The sequence below is a fragment of the Syngnathus floridae genome, chromosome 17 (assembly GCF_059516105.1).
Source record: "Syngnathus floridae isolate MCC-2025c chromosome 17, RoL_Sflo_1.0, whole genome shotgun sequence".
NCBI lineage: Eukaryota > Metazoa > Chordata > Actinopteri > Syngnathiformes > Syngnathidae > Syngnathus > Syngnathus floridae.
Window position 1 is genome coordinate 5,858,229 of NC_142429.1, and position 22,370 is coordinate 5,880,598.

Genomic DNA, 22,370 nt, shown 5'->3' on the forward strand with positions numbered 1-22,370 from the left:
TGGATTACACAAGTTAATCTGTGTATCAGCAAAACATTATCCTGCATTTGTGGAGAGTGTTTATGGTAGATTCGCTTGCTGCATCAAACTACCTCTGCCGGGCAGATTAAGTGTGTGTGTGTGAGGGGGGGGGCTCAAAAGGGGGTGGCTTGCCAGATCCATTCAAGGATTACACCCTCGTATCTCCTCCCGTCTCAAGTTCTGAAAAGCGAGGAGATGCTTTAGCTTTTGCGTCAGCTATTTCACAGCCAAGGTGTCGCCGGTCGCACAGGTGTGCTCCCGCTTGGAATGAAAGAGAAGGCGACGCCGTGGCAAACGGGCCGGGACCCCCGACGCTTGGTGTCACGCTCGTGAGCAAGATTTCTTTGATCCGGCGAGGGCTGGAAGAGACTCGCCGCACTTTGATCCGGACGGCATTAAATATACATAGCGGGAACCCAAAAAGCTCCGATGCCATTAGATGTCACTCTTTGAGAGAGAGGCACTCTCATTTAATGGAGTGCTTGTTTGCTGGCTGTTACGTTTGCTTTCATGACTGCACTGTTTTTTTTTTAACTCAACCTCTGACAAGCTTCTCTGACTCTAATCCCTTCGTACTTTTTGCAGGTGCAAAGCTCCAGGCGGAGAAGCCACCCGATGAGATTAAGGTGTTAGATTAAATCTAACAGTGATTAAATAAGCAAGCGTTTTATGGCTGTAGCAAATTAATTTCCCCCGAGTCATGTCAGCCCGGCCGGCGGAGCTGTGTTCCCGCCGAGTCGACTGCGCGCTGCTGATATTTGCTATCATGGCAGGCGCCGACTGAAACGTCTTACTAACGCCTGACCTCAGTGAGAAAGGGCACAAAAACAAATCAAAGTGTGCTTTAAAGCACCACTGTTTACTCCAAACCCCAAGTTTGAAATGGAAACACTATAGAATTTGTCTAAATGTATTATTTCCATTGGAGCAACTCCACCAAAACTGCATTATACCATCTGCGCCACAACTTAGACCTGGTTTCACCCGGTCTAAAGTCTAGTATGCATTTCTGTCAATATCTCTGAAATGCTAGCGGCTCACAGGGCAGGTGAATTATGTTTGCGTCCCCCCCCCCCCACCACCACCACGGCTGAACGTCTGAATTGAGCAATGTGCTGGCAGGAAAAGCACAATTTGGATTAGCCAAAGCCCAACTGATAGGTCAGCTTAGCCCATAATGGAGCAGCTTAGGCCGTGTCTGCATGATGAGAACATTCTTAGCAGCCTGTTTCTTTGCATCCAGATGTTGCGCTGCTAAAAAATAACCGACCTCAGCCCCATCCCAACCCGTCTCTCTACTCTCTCCCCAATATGCATTCATCTCGGGTAAAATGACACATCGTTTTTCCTTCAAGTATCCCCGCAAATGTGATGTGCGGCTAAATTATTCATGCCTGTCTTATTTCGACGGATGCCAAATGGACGCATTTGGGCTGTTTGCATTGTTTAGCAAATGAAATTGCAATAATGCCATCGTGAACAAGATTCACAACTATGCACATACTTACACCCTACACGAACGCCCATTTGACTAAATCGCCACAAAAATGCCAATTAAATCCACATTGAACTTTTTTTTTTAATTTTGGAAAGATTCCACCGAGTCAAAGTTGCCGTGCAAGTCGGTGTGAGCATAACGAATTACAGTCTATATTTGTATAAAAATAATAATAATATGAAACAAGTGAAACTATACAGCTGGAACTGAGCCTATTTCCAATTGGCAGTTAAATGACAAGTAAATAAAAAAAAAAAAACATTTAACAGTGCAGAATGGTGGAAATAAAAAAGGGAATGATGCCGCGGCTTACTTACAGACAGAGCGACATAATTCGAGCTCGGCTCGATCAATATGAAGCACATAACCGAGCGTGTGCAATCTCTTCGCTCGCTTCCAATAGGAAAGTAGCACTTCATAATGTTTGGCTGGAGGCGGCCCACAGCTTCATGCATGCAGATTGACGGATATGGACAAATGGGGTTCGGGTCCCCCGAGACTTGAGATTGCTTGGCCTACATTTAACCGGGCGATCTGTGGTCATTGCAATGCAGATTCCAACAGAGAACATTTTTTTAAACCAGTCACCTTAAGACAGTTAAGATTTGTAACTGTTGGATTTAAGATGAGACTGAGAAATCTAGACTGGATTTGCTTTCCTCTTTTCCGTTGGGAAAAGGTGTTATTGAACCAGCCTGAACAGACTGTTCAACCTTTATGGGACATATTTTCGGGATTTGATTTGCCCTGACAAAAACAAAACATGATGTTGATTCTATGTGATAAGCGCGAAGAAACGCAGAAAGTTAAAAAATGGCCAGAGGCATTTTTCATTTTGTCACACTCGAGTGCACAATTTTGGCCAACTTCAACTGCAGCTTTTTTCTTTTTCTTTTTACTGCAACAGCTAACGTCACCAATTTGGAGGAATTTGTTCGAGGGGGTTCACCTGCCCCATTGAGATCCATTGTCTTAATAACAAGAGCGTGATAAACATCTCAAAAGCCACAAAGACCTGATTTAAAATGTCCTGCTATTTTTGCCTCCTTCCTTTTTTATCTTTTGGCATTTAAAAAAAAATAAATCTGAGCGTACATGTTGCTCATTGAAATGCGATACAATCCAAGGAAGTCGTACTTTGATTTGGCCTTCTTGCACGACGGCAGTGCAGCAGGTACACCCATGCATGATTCATCGCGTATGCGAATTAACAAGCCCGATCAGCACGCCTTCATTAATATGACATTTCTTAGCGGGAAATGGAAGAAATTCATGCACGCCACACTCGAGACTCAGTTAGCTCGTTGTTAGCATAATTTAGCATTCAGACATTTGATCTTGTAAGTAGTTAAAAAGCCACACTGATGATATTTTTTTGTTTTTAACTCAAGTAGCCGACAACCAGCCAGTTCATCAAGACTTTGTCGTCATTAGCACAGAGCTGTACATTCCAATTATAGCTCAGGTTGGACAAAATTGCCAATTAGTCCAATGAGGGATACCCGTCGCGCCTTACAGGGCTTACGCCTCAAGTTACTACTTTGAATTTTGCGTCTGACCTCATGATGACACTAATGAAGGCTTACTCTTTCTGACGGTAAAAAAAAACGTTTCATGAGGTATCCAGATCCAGACTACTGCATGTCAATGCAAATGGTAAACAATTGTGTTGGAGAAACGTTTATTTATTTATTTTTTAGATCCCAATCTCTGGCAATAAATTGATGTTGATGTGATGCGAGTTGTTTTGTTGTTTGTTTGTTTTTTTACGCACGGGTGAGTTTAGGAAGAAGAAGTAAAGTTGACGTAGCACCATGCTTGTGCACTGAACGCGGTAATAGCATCTGGGAACAAACCCCCAAAAGTGTCCTGTATTATTCAAAATGGCTCTTGCAATATTTATTTGGTGCGCTCGGGATATTTTGTGTGTATTTCATGGCAGCTCGCCAGCGACCTTGCGCTGCCCGTGTAGAGCAGCTTTGGAAAATGTTGGGAGTTCCGCCACGCTGAGGTTTAGCATTAATACTGGCGTGAAAGGGTTTGAAACTTAATGTCAGACTTTTTTTTTTTTTTTTTTCGACGGGTGTAAAGGTAGAGCTAAATTTGTCCTGATATTTCTCTGCGAGGAGAAAACCGCTGAATTGCTTTTTTCTACCTCTCTGCACATATAGAGAAGACTTGTTTCTGTGTTTGTGTGGTGGTGTCGCATTGACCTTCAGGTCCAGGATGGATTGAAAAAAACGTGGAAATGTGAATGCGTCTCACCCAAAATGGTTCAAAAGGTACTCATATAAAAAAAATCTCCTATAATAATAACACATTTTTGGCCATGTTGGCCACGTTATTAACGGGATGAGACTGAGAAGAAGAACCGAATGACCTGTTTGTGTGTCTGTCGTGTTTCTCCTTCTAATTGCATTACATCACAAATGTAAGATCATTATTTTTGGCTTTGTTCTATCTATTTCTAGACATTGGAAAGCAGCAGCCTCCTTTGTACACTCCTAATGTGGAGACAGCAAAGACGGCAATATCCTTTTGAGAATTTGATTGGAGATAAGATTGCGCTCTCATTGTCTCCGCAGACTTCAGTTAAAAATAGACTTTTTTTTTTCTCCCTTTCAGGCGACTGTTGAGGATGGTAATGGTGCAGCGTGAAACAGCTTTGCAAACATCCTCATAGCTCTTCTCCCACACATTATTTCATGTCCAAAAAACCTTCAGATGCGACTGCTACAGTCTGGCAGGTGCGCTGAGAGAAAGTACCTGGCTGGCCGGGCGCCGTTGGAAACGCGACGGTCTTTAGGGGATGACGGGGAGAGATCGGGGAATAAGGTTTTTGATCAGGACCAGCTGTCACTTCCTGTCCTCAAATGTTCTTGACGTAGTGCCAGGTAAACGAAAAATGTACTATTCTTTTGCTGACAATCGTGATATGGATTATTATCAGCTGCCAAATGTGATCTGCAAGGAAACTATTTGATGGGTCTCAAAGTGGGCATGTATGTCACATTTAAAATTAACCCACCAAGACTTTTGAGAGGAGGATAAAGAATCTATTTTTAGCAATACGACAAACTTAAGTCATCACGAGTGAGACGACTTGGATGCAAAGGAAAGAAAAACAACCTGGCATGATAAAGGTGAAAGAAGATTGCGGAAGACAGCAGGGTTGACTGTCTGGGACTCTCAGGAAACCTAAACTGGCATGACACAGGTGAGGGAACACCTGGGAAGGAACTGGAATGCCTGTCCAAGACAGGCGGATCAAGGGAAACCGCCTACGACACGGGCGGACTAGATGAGTGCAAGAGTCAAGGGAACCATTACAGACTAGCCGAGACAAAGGTAATGATTAAGAACAGAAAACAGGTGAGGGAGCTTTTGGAACGGATGGGAGGTGACTAACCAAATTAAGACTGCCTAACCCAGGACAGTAGAGCGAGAGATACTCAAGCGAACAAATACAGAATAGCTAAAATCCAAATGAAACTGATAAAACATTTGGAATGGCCAAGTCTTGATTAGCTTGAGTTTAGGAACAAGACAAGACTCAAGTGAATAATCCCAGACTCGCTGTGATTCGAAGGAAACTAGTGTGACCTACCTTGGCGCTAACTGAGAGAACGGTGGGGTGTTAATTGGCCTGGGATCAGGAAACCAAGATTGGTGTGACATAGGTGATAAAACATCTAGAAAAGGTATACTTATTTAAAAAGTCCCAACACACAGGTGTCAACTTGTTGAGGCTCATCTGAGTGTGGCATATTTTAAATATCTATAATGGGTATACCAAGAGGAAACATTTTTTCTCGTGTACTTGACTCCCCCCCCTCACACTCCCCGGTTTGGACTGATATCTTTTTCTACAAATAAGCATTTGAAGACCCAAACAAAACACGCGAGTGCCCAGTGGATAAGCTTCAAGCTAAGATCCGCTTAGAAAACACTGACAGGTGGAAAGTTCACACTCAGGTTGGAAACAAACAAAAACAAAACCATCTGGATCCGAGCACTCGCATCATTACCGGGCCGATCGGCGTGAAGAGCAACGCTGTTCTCCGCCAAAAAAGCGGCACCTTAAACTGTGACAGCAACAATGCCTCCCACTCCAAAACAGACCCGGCGGTGGCCTTTGCTCTGGCCTGTGGGCTTGCGTTCACGTGCGTGCCAAACAAGAACGCGTTCACTTGTTGAGGAATGACTCATTTGGAGTGTTTTCCTCCGTGTGCTCAGAGAAGCAATATCTCAGCGCCGGCGCTTATCGCAAACATGTCGCTCAATGCGCGGCCATGTCTTATTCATTGCAAACTGACCGTAGCATCCATCAGCCGATTGGCGGTGATAAATAACCACTTGGACGACCTCAACCATCTATTTGGCTTCCTGATGTTTGCTTTGACGCTACTCAGAAAAACAAAATAATTGCATACAATTCTTGTCCCGAGCCACAAATGCAGACGAGTCGATAATACACAAAAACTACAAGAGACTCAATCTCCATTATTCACTCGAAAAATCACGCTCTCTTTTTGAAAGAAAGATTTAGGACCACATTTGTCTGCTCTCATAAGCTTTGACGTCTCTCAGATTTTGCTCTCGGAGGATGCGGCAGCGGTTATGACTGAGACTTTTTTGGGATAATTGATCGTCTTTGACGTAGAGGACGCCCGGCTCGATTCGAACGGGTATGACGGGGGGGAGGGGGTTGGGGAAGCCAGGGCGAGCAGAGGTGTCTATTTCATCTTCCCTAATTGTTAGAGACAGCTGAGCTTCTCGGGAGAACGAACTTTTTCCGCCGCAAACAGCTCAGAACGATTAACAGTTTCTACAAATGTAAATTGGCTCTTCACCTCGTTGAGCCTGAAAATTATTCCCTGGATTCCGCAGACGCCGGAAATTGTGTTGGGATGTTGGAGTCCACGGCATTTTAAACGCTGTACTCACAAGACTCTACCGGAATACTCTAACGAGATCCGATTTGAGATGCGGAAAACAAATATTTGAGATAAACAGCAGATGGCGAGGAAGGCCCGTTTGGATCCACGGCTTTCGTCGCCTACCCACCCGAATGACCCGAGTCAAGCTTAGCGAGCGAAAATAGAAATCAAAACGAACCAAAACGAGGAGGTCAGCGTTTGCGGTTATTTGCCGCTGTTCCGCTCGATGGCCGCCCCCCTCCCACCTCCACAACTAGCTTGTTTATCGGCTTTGTGATTTCCTTGGCTGCTGACATTTCAAACGCACTTGATCCATGACTGATGATGATGATGGTGATTGCGGCGCGCCATCAAAACGAGTCTTTGGGCTTGTGTTGTCCTATAATTAAACGTATAATGTTCCGTGTTGTGCCGGATGAGGACGATCGGCTTTTATGCTTCCAAAAAGGTAACCTTGAACGATTGGACATGCTTTGCGAGACGCACAGCACATTACCAATGATGTCGTGTCTATGGAGTAGGAAATTGGTTGTGCCGAGGTGATTCCATTTCAACTTTTTTATTTTTTTTTTATGGCCATGGCATAGTACCTAACTGAAGTTTGCAGGAGCCCTTCTGGAAAAGATAAAAAACCTTCCGCCCGGCATTACTAGTGGAAAGTGAGGGCACCTAATGAAAGGGAATATTCTCCCTGGTCAATTTGCAATCTACAGATTTAATTTCCCTAACACACGCCAGGAGTATGCGCGGCACCATACTGTCGAGAGACAAACACAACCCAGAGGGAAATTACCCATCAGGAAGGCAATACTGTTACTTGAGATGCAATTACCAGGCCACTTGCAAGATTCTCAGCTCGGAAACCAATGACGGTGCGTGTGCGCCGACGTGGGTGCGAGCGGAGTGGGTGGTCGATATGTGCATAACCACATCTTATGTTTTGCTGGCTAAATTGGATTCTTTGGCGGAGAAGACTTCATTTGGAATATGTCCGCCGTGCAAATGATTGATGCAAGTATATCGTCGCAAGCGTAGGTCTGAAACAAGGCGGGGGCGGGTGTTGAGATATCACAGGCGAGCGTGGAATAAAACACAAAAGTGAAGGAAAGCTGCTCTTACAAGCACAATCACAGCAACTTTTCCTCATTTCCCAGACAGTAACAGACGCCATAATTGCACTTTGCTCTGCTCATTTAGCGAGCAAACGCGAGTCGCTTCGGCGTCGTTTTGAATCGCGCTTTGCAGAAAAGCTGCCGCCTTTCTGTTTGTGATCAGTTAAGTAAGAGTCACAGAGGATCTAATGGACCAATTTAGCAGTGGGACCCACAAAAGGAGAAAGCAGCGTGGAGCGTCAAGTGTAAACATTTGATAAGCTTTTCGCCGGAAGCTAACGCTACACTTTATTATTAGTTCAACTGAAATAGAAACAGCAATGACGCCGCTGCTGTTGTATTTGCCACCTGGGTGAGATGAACATTGGCAGCCATGGCAAATGGCTTTGCGTGGGATGTGTTCCTCAAGTGAGGGGCGTTCCGATTTTACGACAAATAATCACCTTGAATCTCCTAATGAATGGCGGCGGACTTGAATGAGCAACCGACGTAAAGACGTGAAATGTGTACGGGAGGGGGTGAGTGAATAAAACTGCCTTGCACAGTGTGAGCATAGCATGCATAATAAATGTATGACAAAACAATGCCCCTGGCGCCCCGGTATTAATGATATGCAGTCGACTCATTATTAAAGTTCCAAAACAGCTCCTGGAGTAACACAGATGGAGTCAATTAAGCAATGAGCATGCTCGCTCGACTGCCGTTTCATCTTCTTGTCTTTTATCTCCTGCGCATGACTTCATGGGTGTAATTATTTGAGCTGATACGACACGTTGCTCATTGCAACATAATAGCGAGCGGTAATATACTTGGGATTGCTTTGTTTGTTGTTTTTAGCTAGTCTTCGGAAGCGGACGCACACAAAAATTAGCTGAGCTGCAGGTTTGTTTGTTTTTAGTTCAGCTACTGGAGCAAGTTTTGCTTGGCCACAGGAAATTTGGTAGACAGGTCTATTATAAGTAGCGTATTTTCCGGACTATAAGGCGCACCTAAAAACCTCAAATTTTCTCAAAAGCCGACAGTGCGCCTTATAGTCCGGTGCGGGCCGGAATATAAACTGACTAAATTTAAACTGGCCCGAAGCATTGTGTCATAAAATCAATCATAAGTGGCCCGCTGAAGACTATGAATCATGAATCAAAAAGACTATGGATCATTATTTTGTGATTATAAAGTAATTTGTTGCATGGAGAATAATTTGATTTGGATTAAAAATCTGACATGACTCAACCTGGCCTGTTTACTGCAGTCACAAACACCAATATCACCCTTCTTATTCATAAAACAATAACAACAATAAAACAAACTTAATACCTCTAATAAAAAATTCATTTAACTTTCATAAGATTGTTAATGTTATTATTTTAATCTTTAACTTTAACTTTTAAAGTATACTGATCTACCTGACTGTTTCATTTTGTACTTATTAAAGTAAGCTTTACATGTTTATTTTGTGTGTTGTGTGATATTAACATTATTGATATATTGTTATTGTTTTCACTATTTCAAGTTATTATATTGTGAGTGTATTAATGGTGCGCCTTATAGTCCGGTGCGCCTTAAATATGGACAAAGTTTTAAAATGGGCCATTCAATGAAGGTGCACCTTATAGTCCGGAGCGCCTTATAGTCCGGAAAATACGGTAGACCAACAAACAAATCTAGACCCCATACCCAAAAACACATGGGAAATCTACCATTTCCAATGGTACTTCAAAAAAACAACTTGCTCCTGAATTCAGTATCACTTAGCAACATGGTATTTGGTAGACATGTCTATGACGGGTAAACCCACAAAATCAAAAGCATCCTTCCATATCTGTCTGCACACTAAGACGTCTCTGTCCGTTTCCTCCCTAGAGACCTGATGCCTTCAACGCTGGAGGGGCAGATCACAATGGAGAAGACCCCCAGTTACTTTGTGACCAACCAAGCCCCCAAGCGCATCCACACCATGGCCAGGGACATCAAGCTCATCATTGTGGTGCGCAATCCCGTTACCAGGGCCATTTCGGACTACACGCAGACTCTTTCCAAGAAGGCCGAGATCCCCACCTTCGAGGTTCTCGCTTTCAAAAACCGAACCCTGGGTCTGATAGATGCCTCGTGGAGCGCTTTGCGCATCGGGATATATGCACTGCACCTGGAAAGCTGGATGCAGTACTTTCCTCTTTCCCAAATGCACTTTGTCAGCGGCGAGAGGCTCATTGTGGACCCAGCGGGCGAGATGGCCAAAGTCCAGGACTTTTTGGGCCTCAAGAGGATCGTCACAGACAAACACTTTTACTTCAACAAGACGAAAGGCTTTCCTTGTCTGAAGAAGCCCGAGGACAGCAGCACTCCTCGCTGCCTGGGCAAGTCCAAAGGGAGAACTCACCCCAAAATCGAGCCGGACGTGATTCGGCGACTGCACAAGTTCTACAAGCCCTTTAATATGATGTTCTACCAAATGACAGGCCAGAATTTTGAATGGGAGAAACAAGAGGAAAGCATATCTCGAGGTTCTCTGGTCTAGCGGGACCCGTCGCCGCCGCCAGCCTTCTACCAACTCGATGAAACAAAAACGCTCCTCAACTGCTCCGCGTTCGGAGAGCACGCTTGGACGTAATCGTGGCACTTTCCATTTGCTCCCCCTCCCCCTCTCAAAACTAATGCTGATGATTATGGAAGATGACTACTGTACATACCAAAACATAAAATATATTTATATTTGTGAAAAAGAGATGATCTTTTTTTTTTTGGTTTACAAAGGAAAATGCTGATTTTTCTTGCGTACAACTCCCACAAGTATGTGAAGTTATGACATGGAGGTGACACTGGCTAACCCGTTAAAAAGTTCATCATCATAATAAAATTACTACCGCCGACCTCTAACGTGACAACAAAATTTGACCGTGCAGTTATTTTCAACGGGTTCCACTTCTGACCTTACCGTCAAAATGTGAGGGATAATATTTCTGTCAACTCAAGAAGTGTGGTGCCAGATGCACGGCGGTAGCTGAAGGCAAACGTCAATCGCAAAGTTAAATGTTCCACAACCTTCAGAGATTATTGTTGATGTCCCAATATCAGTATACTGATTTTGAACGATACCCCGCCTGTGGTCCAAAGCGTCACTCTTTGGCTTCATCAAGATTCAGGTTGAAGAATCCTATTTATTTCAAATTCTATCTGACAGACATAACAAGGTCAAGTATGATAGTACGACTTGTTTTCCAAATATATTGAAATATACTCATGGAATTTTAAATTTTAATCTTAAATTAATTTACGATCATACAGTAATCCCTCGTTTATCGCGGATAATTGGTTCCAAAAACCACCCGTGATAAGTGAAATCCGCGAAGTATGGTCAACAAGAAGAAGAACTGGGCAGGCTAACGAGTTAGCGGAAAGATACTAATTCGCGATCATGCTAACACGCGAAAACGGACTTCTAAAGGAATGTAAACGAACATCTGGAGCAATACTTCATTGTCCGAAAGGTTAGACACGTTTCCTCAATTTAGAAGTTTTATTTTGACTTTTAAATGTTTTTTTAATTTGGAAAAAAAATCTGCAATGTAGTGAAGCCGCGATAAACAAAACGCAAAGTAGCGAGGGATCACTGTATTTCAGTTTTCTTGCTAATTTAATGAGAATTTAATTCCACTGGACATGGACATCACTGTGAGCAAAAATAGCGGTTTCACGGTATTATAATTCCAACTATAAAACGACGACAACTATTACAACACATGTCGATATACTTTTGAAGGTGTCCTTACCTTTCACTTTCATTCCTTAGCACCCAAAAGCAGAACTTTCCACACATCTTTTCTCTTGATATCTATTTTGGACAAAAGAGATACAATTATTACTTTCATGATAAGGAACAAGTCTTTTGCACATGCAACGACCTTGTTGTTTACCAATGCGTTAATGTGCACACTATTCTCGCCGCGCGGCGCCACGCTCATTAGCGGCGCCCATATTGAATAAGAGCACTGACGTATCATAAGCATTAGTCGATAATTGGAGTCTCTCTACGTGGTTGACATTAGCATACAGATGATTGTGAGCGGCGAAGATGTGTTGCCGCTGCCATCGCATTGCGCGCTAAGCTGCTAATTGCTAATTCTCCTCCATGGAGATGCTAAAAAAATTATGAGAATGCAAGCAGATTGGCTTGTGAAATTTTCATTTTAAAAAAAGAAAATTGAATGAATAAATACATTATGCTAGCATTTTATTGTTCTAGTTCAGGGGTGTCAAACTCATTTTTTTCACGGGCCGCATTGTAGTCATAGCTTCTTTCGGAGGGCCATTATGAGTATCAATCCAAATAAATGTAGAGCACCTCATATTATATACAGTCAAAGCTACAAAACAAACTGACAAATAACTCATTTTCAAATCTGATGAGTAAAAACTGGTCACATATTTAATGAAAAAGATATTAAAAGTGAAGACAATTTGCAATTCAAGTAATGACACACAAATTTGATGTACAATTTGTCTTCGCGGGTCACCTAAAATGATGTGGCGGGCCGTATCTGGCCCCCGGGCCTGGAGTTTGACACCTGTGTTCTAGTCCAATTCACAAAATGTATTAAAATTAAAATAAAATTATCTTTAGAAATGACTGATGGTAGCATATTAAAATTTGTCTTGATTTCTGCAATGCCTTTAACCCGGTTGACGTATCCATCACAATTACGACACAAATTGCACAAAATGGTGATGAGAAACTTTTATTCCGTGCAGCAAAGGCTCGTTTTCAAATTGTATGCTTGTTTTATAATCAAAATAATATTCCATAACCAAGTGCTTTGTATAGGAAAGGTAATCATTCATTTGGCAAATGGCCGCACATTTTGTCATTCATCCCATTTCAATGAGCCGAGCCACTCGCTTATTTTAAAAAAAAAAAGGAGCGGAAAAATTATTTCTTTCACAAACCTATCTATTCATTCTCAAGGGTACGCAACTATTTTCCAACATGGAAATAATAGCAAACTCCTGCCAACTGCCTCGTGCTTCACCTCGTGGTCCTCCCGATGTGGCGGCAACGCGTGAGGTTGAAGAACGTCACCGATGGGCCCCGCCAACGTTTGTTAACAAACATCTGCTGCCATGCTCTCCTCTGTCGTTAGAGATTAATGGCTTGTTAAATAAGCTGCCGCCGCTGCTGTCGGAGCATTGGCAATGTCAGGGAGTGTTTGACGTCAAGTTTAGAAGAAAAAAAAACACTAGGAAAAAGAAACGCACCAAGGTTGCTACCTAGCAATCGGCGGAAGCTAAATTTGATGTTTTCTAAGACACTTTGGTCATGAAAAGCGCTAACCAATGAGCAGATATGCGGCTGAACTGGAACAGAAAGGTACGACCTCTACCACGGCTCATTAATTCTCATTTGGATTTGCTCCAAATTACACGTCAGTGATGCTAACCTTCTGCATGCGCCACAAGTTTGCCTTTAAAGACTCCAGGATTTTTCATAGAATCTTTCAAATGACAATGACCTTGTACATGGTCCGTGCTGACACATTGAAAAAAACAAACTATAAAATTACAATAGAGATGTGCTAATTTAAGTGACCATAGTATGGCAAATGAGATCGAGTAAAAATAATTCAGATTTTTATTTTTTTCACAAAATGAAATTTCATATCTGGTCTTGTAAATTATTTTATTCAATATTTAAAAAATGTACAATAAATGTAAATGTAATTTTTTTTGTAAATGTACAAAATGGAAAAAATATTTAATTGTTTTGCTTGAAAAATTGTGCTATTCTCACAAACCAAAAGAGTTTAATTATTGTCATAATTTCTCTCACCGAACATTCACCACACATTTTTCTAAATGCAGAAAAAACTGGGTGCTGGGGAAAAAAAACCCTCGAAAGAACCAAGAAGAACACCACTCTTCTTTATCTTTACTATTATTTTAATTATGTTACATAACTAGTTGAGTGCGTCTGGACTTTCCTCACTGGAGACAATCGATACGTCTGCAGAGTCAATAAATAAGCCTGCTACAGATCACTGGTTGCCACGGCGATGATGCATGGCTCCGTTAATCCCGCCTGTTGGGCGGCCAAGGATGGCTGGACGTTCGCTGCTCTCTGCGGAGCACTTCGTCACCCTGGGAAGGAAAGCCAGCACCACCACCGCCATCAAGGCAAGTCCCACGCTGCCCTTTGCGCCGCTAACCTTGAGCACTTCGCAGCCTCCCTTTCCAAAAGTCAATGTCTAACTTTAACTTGGAGGCATGTCCTGTTTTCTCAAACTTTGGGTTTTAAATAGAGGCAAAAAAGTATCAAATCGGTTTTCATTTTATGTGCACATATAGAAATATACCAAAAAAAAAAAAATCTAATAATAGGTCTGAGTACCGAAGGTATCAATTGAGGACCTTTGCTCGAACCTTTTAAATAAATCCCAAAAATTCCTTCTACTCAGCCATCCACTTAAAAAAAAAGTCAGTCGTTTATAATTCATCCACGAATATGCACTTATTTGCATTGCCGCAGCCACTCGCATTGGGGAGCTCAATCTTTGATCCCAATCTGTCAATAACACACACCCGCGCGCACGCACACACCCGCTACCTCCTACTCGTTTGTTTCTCAGCCAGAGTGCTGTGATCCATCCTGCGAGAGTTACAAAGCATGAAAGGCATGCTAAGTTGTCCTTGAACTGCTCCTCCCGGCGGGGATCGCACGGCGTTATGTGGCTCATCGGCGTCCCCGGCACGCCGTTAAAGACAACGCCCCGTGATGGATGAACGGCGCCCGCTCGTCAAACCCTCGCCGGCCCCCCTGCCGTGGCGCCTCAACTCGCGTTTGCCATTTGTGACAATGACGAGCAAAAGTAGGTGCGATGATAAACACGATAAAACGACTGAGTCCGATTCATCAATCACTAGAATGGTAGTTGATGGAGACAGCATGCATGCTTAGCTCCAACTAAAATCTGGACAGACGTCAATACAATTTAAACGCAATCTTCCTTTCATTCAATTTGATGCATTTTTTCCGCCATCGACTTATGTCGGTAGCAAAAGTTTGACCGAGCGTGGGGGCGGATTGCCACAGGGGCTTTTTGCGTCTGTGTGTGTGCGTGTGTGTGTAGCTGCAGTTCCTGCAGCAACAACAGCGATGCCAAACTGCTGGAGGACCGGAGCCGCACTCCCACACCCAGCTGGTGAGGGGTTGGGGGTGGAGGGGTAGTGGAAGGAAGCTGCATGAGCGCCAGCTTGCTTTGGCAGCCCGTGAAGTTGCTCATTTCCTAATGGACTTCTGCACCGACATCAAATATTTGTGTGTTTGCAGCGAGCCATGTGTGAACACAAAGCAAACTCGAAAAGAGTTGTTGTTTTAATAACAGGCACCTGCCAGGAATTATTCAATACACACAGATCCTTGCTTGGGACTCATTTCTTTCTTATTTATGTTTTTTTTGGGTGCCAAAAGCATAAACGAGAGCAGTTGCCATGGCCCACTAGAATGCTTCAACTCCACCACTCGGGTGTAAAAGTCTCACGTCAGCCAAGTCATTTCCACTAAACGGCTTGTTTGTGCGCGGAAAAATGTCCGCCATCTCCATTGTTGCGACGGCGATAATAATGTAAAACGTCTTCAGACGGCTTCCCGCATCGACCCGATCGCGGTAATCAGCTCGAGTGAGTCATCATTTGAACGGTGGCAAATGTCACTTCCACTTTGCACCTGAAGAGAGCTCGTCTGCTTCATTTTTCCCGTCTACGCATGCATCAAAAGTATACTTTTAGTAGACACGAGAACTACTTTTGTCCAAAATCGCCATAATTGCTCAAAACGGGAACGGAGGTGGACTCGAGCCGCCGGCAATGAAAAACAAGGACGCAACATGGCGGCCGGCCTTGCACACAAAAGCGGTGCTAGCGTATTCGTGTTGTTTACAAGGTTTGCTAATTCGCCCGCCCTATCCTCCGCTAATTAACGAGCCGGCGTCTCTTTGTTTAACGCAGGTAGCGCGAGCTGTTTACACGTACGCGTTGCACAAAAGATGCTTTTAAAAAGAAATATGACAGCCAGCGTGGCCCGGCGCTCGCAGCTATCTAATCACCAATTAAACAGTAATCACGGAGAGACGAGCGCATTGATACTGTAAACCAATAAATTAGGCATACATAATTAATGCCTGCATTAGGAAGCAGAAGATTGCGAACGGCTTCTCAAACTGTGCGAATGGCTTTAATGCGGATGCGAGCGAACGGTATCAAACCATTAATCTCGCTCCATCGACGGTTTTTAGGTGATATACGAGCACGGGCGGAGTCAGCGGCGACATCTTTCTCAATCACGTTGCGACCCGGAAAACGCTTACGGAGAAACCATCGACGTTTAATGACGAGTAAAAGGCTCAAAGCAAGAATAGGGAAGTTTTAATTATGTTTGCTCCGCTGCACCACCTGCAGGTACAACGTGTAAATAAATTTGAAGGCCGTGTCGGGAATATAAATGAATGAGAGTAAACAACAACACACCGGTGAGACAAGGAAACGCAAATGCAACTTCTGGAAGGCCGAGGGCAGCTGATGTGTATGGGCCACATTTTTTTTTTTTTTTTTTAAATCTTATCACCGAATCAAAAGTGGCTGCTCCAAGCCAATTATTGTATGGTTTCATTTCCACCAGTCTTGACTTTAAAATATGTTCTTACACTACTTGAGCGATACGGCTATAATTCCATAAATTACCGCTTAGCATCCAGCATGCTAATGCCCTATTAGAACAAACTGCAAAAGTGCGTCGGGGTTAATGCACCTAATTCAATGTACAACTTTGGTACGTGCATTTCTATCTCCTTATATACATCTATAGATATAAAATTTTATTCCCGGCCCGGAGGGAGAATGTTTGCTATGCCATAATTTATAGATTGCGAATCAGATCAAGGTCTTGCGTGTCTCTTAATTGCGCAAGCCGACTACATTATCATTTTAAATAGCCCGGCACGTCTGTTTGGATCAGCTCTTTAGTGCGACCGATACCTCGACGTGCGGTACATTTGACACTCGCGAGGGCGACGTCAATACGAGGAATACAAATGAGGAGCCGCGGTGGACACAATGGAACGCACGGCTGGCGATAACATCATTAGCGCCACTGCAGAATGGCTAATAAGCAGCACAAGCCCAAGAAAAGGCATTGAAAAAAAACAGAAGGATCTTCTAATCTGATGGATTCATTTCAGGAGAGGAAAAATAAGGGCTTCTCTAGCTTTGGGTGGTTTTTGTTTGGCTCCTTGAGGGCCGGAGTCTCGTGGGTGTTTGATTGTCCGTGGCACCTTGCAAACTGACGCCCACCTTTTGTCCATACGCACATAAAGCATCCAGACAGATGAGACGGAGGCGCGGGAAGAAAAAGCTGGAGGATAGCGGTCCTCAAAGTGGGTACAAGCTGGGGGCCAGAGAGACAAGTGTGAGGGAATGTCATGAATCTCAAGTTTGCGCCATTTCAAACGGAGACGCTACAGTTTTTCCAATGCATTTAAAGAGACCAAACTTTTTCTGCGATCTTTTTTAAAAATTTTGAGGACCGACGTTTCACCGGGGAGGGAGGAGAGAAGAATCCTAAAGTCGTGATGCTAAGCGAGTGTTGCACAATAGAAGATTTTTTTGACAAATGGTCGTCACGTTAACAACTTGTAACGGCGGCGGGGAGTTCGTTTGAGTTACAAAATCAAAGAGACCCCCCCCAAAAAAAAGGTCCATGAAAGAAGAATCTGTTTCGACTCTTCTGCCATCAAGCAATCTCTTTCATCACACCTTTTCTCTGGTAACAGATTGTAAAGATGTTCCAACAGTACAGAACAACTTCAGCTATAGCGCTTTTATGGTTTCGCTAACAACCGGCGAGGGATCCAGGACCCAAAATGCACGTTTCAAAGTACAAAACAACAAGCCGGCATCTAAATGAGCAGACAACTCTAAAGCAAAAAAGTTTGGGCTGAAGTTTAATTAAAAAAATCCAGCACAGAAGCAAACTATCAGCATGCGGCGAGATCATTATAGCAGTTAGTTTACACAATTAAAAGAGCAAAATTGCCTATTAAATTCACTGAGTAATAAATGACTGCTCAGGTGTGCACATCCAAAAACACTAATAAAAAAAGTCTATTTATTGATGCTGCTAACTAAACGCATTGTTTACTTGAACAACCACATACAGTAGCTTATCCTTTCAGACCACTAGCTCATGCTAAATAGCATCTACTGTACATTATGCAACATTATTCTTTAGGGTCAGTGCGTCAACACAAATAAAAATAACATTTTGTAACACACGACTAATATTAGTGCCGTACTGATGAGCTGAGAAGAATTTAGATGAGTCATCTTTCTGTTTTATAATGCCTCCAGGCGACCAAAGCGGGCACCGACACAATTGTAACATTACGAACGACAACTGTGTTAGCTAGCGGGACGTTGAAGGTTGTTTGTTAAACAAAAACTAAAAAGTTCAAGGACCTCCCAGCAGAGGGCGTCCGTCCGGTCAAGGGCTCCGCTTACAGAAGCATTCCTTTCCAAATCAATACCTCGGCAGCCCGCCGCTTGGAAAGAAGACTAATTTCATTATCAATCCATGCAAGTAATGATCTCATTAATTCAGTCTTGATTCATTTTCAGCTGAGTGGATATTAACCTTTTGCTCGTAATCATTAATTTTCCGCCGGAGAGGTGTGGCCGCGTTTGCGGCGCAAACAAAGCGACGAGTCCTGACATTGAAGGAGCGCCTCCATGACGCATAGCGACTGACTCCTCATGCTCCGATGATCAATGCATCGATCGGCCCGGCAAGTGAGCTAATCTCTCACCCCGCGCTAGCTGACTTGAGGCCCAAAGGTGACAACGGGCGAGTGCGTGTCTTTCACATGGGTTGCGTGGTTTTGTGAAGCCACGCATCAACGATGAGGACAATTATCATGCTCTGAATACTTTGCAGAGAGAATTTTTTTTCATGCTCCTCGGATTTTTTTCTATATTTGCCGCTCGCTGTGGTCGCTCACCCCGGCAAATAGCATCGCTCCGTTTGTTTTCATTGTTTCAGAGCTCACCATCTCTCTTCTCTCACGAGATTGTGTCCTTTGGGTTTGTTTGGAGTTGTTGTTTTTTTCTTTCCTGCAAAGAGGCCTCGCAAAGGTGTCAGTAAAGTGGAATGATGGAGGTGAGGCCTCATGTGAGGGGCACTGAAAGCATAGACGGGCGCACGCGATGCATTATGTAGTATGCCGAGAGTATTGTATTAAAATGCAGCTCGCGTCACAAGCAAAGATGCTCGCATCACATTGCTGTGGAAAAGACGTGTGCGGCAGAAGGTTGAAGTCAAGCTGCTCTTTATTACCACTCTCAAGACACTCGGGGCTTATGCAGAGCCGGTCATTATTACTGCTGTGTTTTTAATGTCGAAAAGAAGCTTCGGGGAAGATGGAGAGATTGTGCTCGCAAACGTACTTGCTTGGTTTCGTCTTTAGCGCTTGAATGACGGCGAAAGGCTTCCTCTTTAGAAACTCTGCCTGAATGGCTAATCGTCAATCAAAGTCCACTGGCTGATGTTGAAGTCAGTATAGTGGATAAGTAAGATTTCATTTAGCATTACAGAGAACAAAAATAGCTTTTTTTTGTACTTACATTGGTCAATTGTAGTTGTAGGAAGCTCCATTTTGTTTTCAGTTGTGCACACCTGTTTGTGTTCCATAATAACGACCTTCCCCACTTTGTTTCCACTTCCTGGGTCATACTGGATTACACAGAAAAATAGCAGACATTTAATTTTAACCCTAAATTAACACGTTAAGTGACTTAACTGTTTTAATATAAAAAGTGTGGAAACTCAAAAACACATTTCTAATTCCTTAACGTGGCAAAATACATTGCGGACAATGCAGACACAATGACATCATAATTTCAGACTTTCATTGGAATGAAAAACCATTTCAAAATTGAACAACAGTTGCTGAACTTGGTGCACTGCCGCTTCTAGCTTGAATGGCGCTCTGTGCAAGCCCCCACTCTCCATATTATGGCACCTATACAAAATCAATTTACATAATATTTCTCTGGATGGAGGTTTTGTCAGAAATGCCACCGATACATCCATGAAATTAAAAAAAAAAGAATAAAAGAATAAGTCATCCTTCCTCACTTTGGACTATGGGTTGCTGGAGGGAAAAACACTAAAACCTCCAATTGCATCATTCATTGAGAGGAAAGACGTCAACGTTCCTCCAAACCTCGCTGTTTGCAGCCGACTTATCCCAATGCTGACAGTCCATAAATGATGCAGCATTCACAGACATGTCAAATTTTGGCCTCCAGCAAAGCAAACTCTGACGAAGGGCAACGTTGCAGAGCTCGCCAGAGACGTGCGGTTCGCTGTATGCAAACATCAATAGCTGCTTACGTTGCTGCGCTAGCATCAACATTTCTGTCACATTCGACCGATGCTGCTAAAGGCTTTCGGGGTATTAAAGGTGGGGAAAGACAATAGCCTTGGATGCATTCTGCTGGGAATACGGCTGGAGCTGCTTTAGCGTAATGAACCTTCTTGGGATTAAAGTATCCACGCGGCCATCTCACCGGATGCGCTGTCAAAACAACAAGACGTATGATAATGCGTGAAACAAATGAGCCCATCTCGACATCGCCGACGCCAATTTGTTCTGTGGATATCCTCAATTTTAATCACGGACACGGATTCTTGTTAGCGACCATTCGGCCATTATAATACAAACACATATAAAATGGATTTAAAAGCATATGCATTCGCAGCATTGTGAAGGAAAAAAAAAATGGGGAATGCTTATTGAATTGCGTGGGAAGCTGTCAGTAGGTAGCATCCGCTCAGATCGTCAGATGAGACAAATACTTAACAAAAAATTACTTTTTAATGGAAATATGGAACAGGCAGGAAGGGATGGCGGTGAGATGTATTAATTATAGTAATCATAATGTAAGCGTTGTCAGGAAAAGCTTCATTATCTATAAATTAAAAATAAGAATGACATGAAAACAAAATTAGCTTTGCGGTTAATTCTGGCTAATTCTTTAATATTAGCAATCTCAGTCAAATCAGTTTTTGACATTGTGTCACTCAAGTTATTTCCTTTGTTTTGGATCTCATTAAACTGCGCGGGCGAACCTAATGAAGCGTCTGTATGTGAACGCTTTGCGGTGATGATTTATAATCGCAACAGAAGTTAACACCCATCAACGGCCACTCCTACCGCGAAAAAAAAGGAGAAGGACAACACGTCGACATTTAACTTCTCATTTAGTTTCATATTGTTTCTTGGAAAACAACACAGGGACGAGTCAACTTTAGCCACCTCAAAAATGATTATCACGGGTTATTCTTAGCTCGTAATGTAACATAAGGAGCAGTCACGGAGGTGTAAAAGAAAAAGCTTATTAACAGAATAATTTCCAAGGTGATAACGAGTGAAAAATGGCAAGTGGTTGAAAGGAATATCTTGGGAAAGTAAAAAAAAGTTGCCTCCCTGTTCCATGTTTGAATATCGGAACGAATGTGAATTATTGGACTTGAGAGCTTCTACTGTTTTTGTTTTGCATTGTCATTATTGACGCTCGCCCTATACAAGACGACTCACCCTCAGCAGATAAAAAAGAAAAAAAAAACTAACTGTACGGGAAAAATTGCGTCCCCTGGTGTTATTGTTGGGAAACAACACAGTTGTTGCCTGCTAAATCTTGCATTCAAAAATTCATTTTAGACTTCAGCCGGATTAGAGATGACTCCTTCCTCTTGTGGCACAGCACTCAGTCAAAGTGACCAAGTGAAGTGTAAATAACAGCACATAGATGTTAAATGATTCATTTTGGTGTCCCGCGGCTGAAATCAAATGTTTGTCTTACTCCTCCTTTCTATCCCCCGGCAGGCTCTCTGTTGTTTTAGGAGGCTTACAAATGCAAATGGAGCTCTTCGTAAAGTACACTGTGTATAAAATGGTGTTGTTAGCCAACCCATATGCGGGTCCAAAAGGCGGCGGTTCCTGAGGTCGGATTATTATAATATTGTCTTGAAATTTAAATACACACACCAGCTGCATGCATTTGAAATGTTTCCCGGGGGACATCGCTCAGCCAATCAAGCGGTTCATATTGAGCCACATTGTGTGTGTGTGTGTGGGGGGGGGGGGGGGGTCACTGTGTGCAAAGTAACACACATATGCAATGTTGCACTTGCCAGTTAGTCGTCAATAAATATTTGATATCGAATTATAATGCATGCCCGACATGACAATGTTCCTGATCTCGGCTTGAAGACATTTTTCAGGAGTGAACCTGTTTAACTTTTAATGGAGGGGCCATGTTTCGAGATTTAGTACGTCTTCCGCAAATCGCAATTACAGTTTGCATCAGGGTGGAGGGGGTGGGGTAGGATGCATTCGGGGGTTGACACAAAATCAACAGCGTCCGCAGATGACGAGGTCAAAAGGAGACGGCGACGGGCTCTTAATTAAAAGTCGGTACGCGATACGAGTCGAATCGTGGCCCCGTCCGCTTCTTTCTTGGCTGACAAAGAATCATTACGCCAGATGTCAGCGCCGATCAATATTCTGACAGGGTCGGAACCCGAAGGTCCTCGCCCAAACCTGTGCGCCGACTGCAAACCTGAAACGGCGTTGGAGTCGACGCTCCCGACCCGACGGCCCAGACGGACCCGATGGCTAGCTCGCACCGACCGGCGAGACATCATTAAAACCCTTTCTTAGCGCTTTGCTGTGCATAATTCATACGCAGCCGCTG

The 22,370-nt window shown here is 43.3% G+C and overlaps 2 protein-coding genes and 1 long non-coding RNA gene across 9 annotated transcripts in view; 2 read left to right on the forward strand and 1 right to left on the reverse strand.

Annotated features, from left to right (window-relative positions):
* Window positions 1-13,206, forward strand: part of hs3st4 (heparan sulfate (glucosamine) 3-O-sulfotransferase 4) — a 52,519-nt gene extending 39,313 nt beyond the window's left edge. Inside the window, exon 2 of the mRNA XM_088358887.1 lies at window positions 9,432-13,206. Coding sequence (XP_088215013.1) covers window positions 9,432-10,086 — 655 coding nt within the window. The 3' untranslated portion in view covers window positions 10,087-13,206. The remainder of the gene's footprint in view (window positions 1-9,431) is intronic.
* LOC148383915 (uncharacterized) overlaps window positions 1-22,370 on the reverse strand; it is a 151,146-nt gene that overhangs the window by 91,880 nt on the left and 36,896 nt on the right. For all 6 annotated transcript variants that reach the window (XR_015853575.1, XR_015853574.1, XR_015853577.1 and 3 more), the window contains exons 6-7: window positions 19,233-19,341; window positions 11,339-11,400 (exon numbers count right to left, since the gene is read on the reverse strand). This is a non-coding gene — a long non-coding RNA (uncharacterized LOC148383915). The remainder of the gene's footprint in view (window positions 1-11,338; window positions 11,401-19,232; window positions 19,342-22,370) is intronic.
* LOC148383919 (uncharacterized) overlaps window positions 13,563-22,370 on the forward strand; it is a 36,710-nt gene continuing 27,902 nt past the window's right edge. Inside the window, exons 1-2 of one of the 2 annotated variants that reach the window (XM_088358893.1) lie at window positions 13,563-13,736; window positions 22,188-22,308. In XM_088358893.1, the coding sequence (XP_088215019.1) occupies window positions 13,616-13,736; window positions 22,188-22,308 (242 nt within the window). In that variant the 5' untranslated portion in view covers window positions 13,563-13,615. The remainder of the gene's footprint in view (window positions 13,737-22,187; window positions 22,309-22,370) is intronic. The other variant, XR_015853572.1, reaches the window with a different exon arrangement.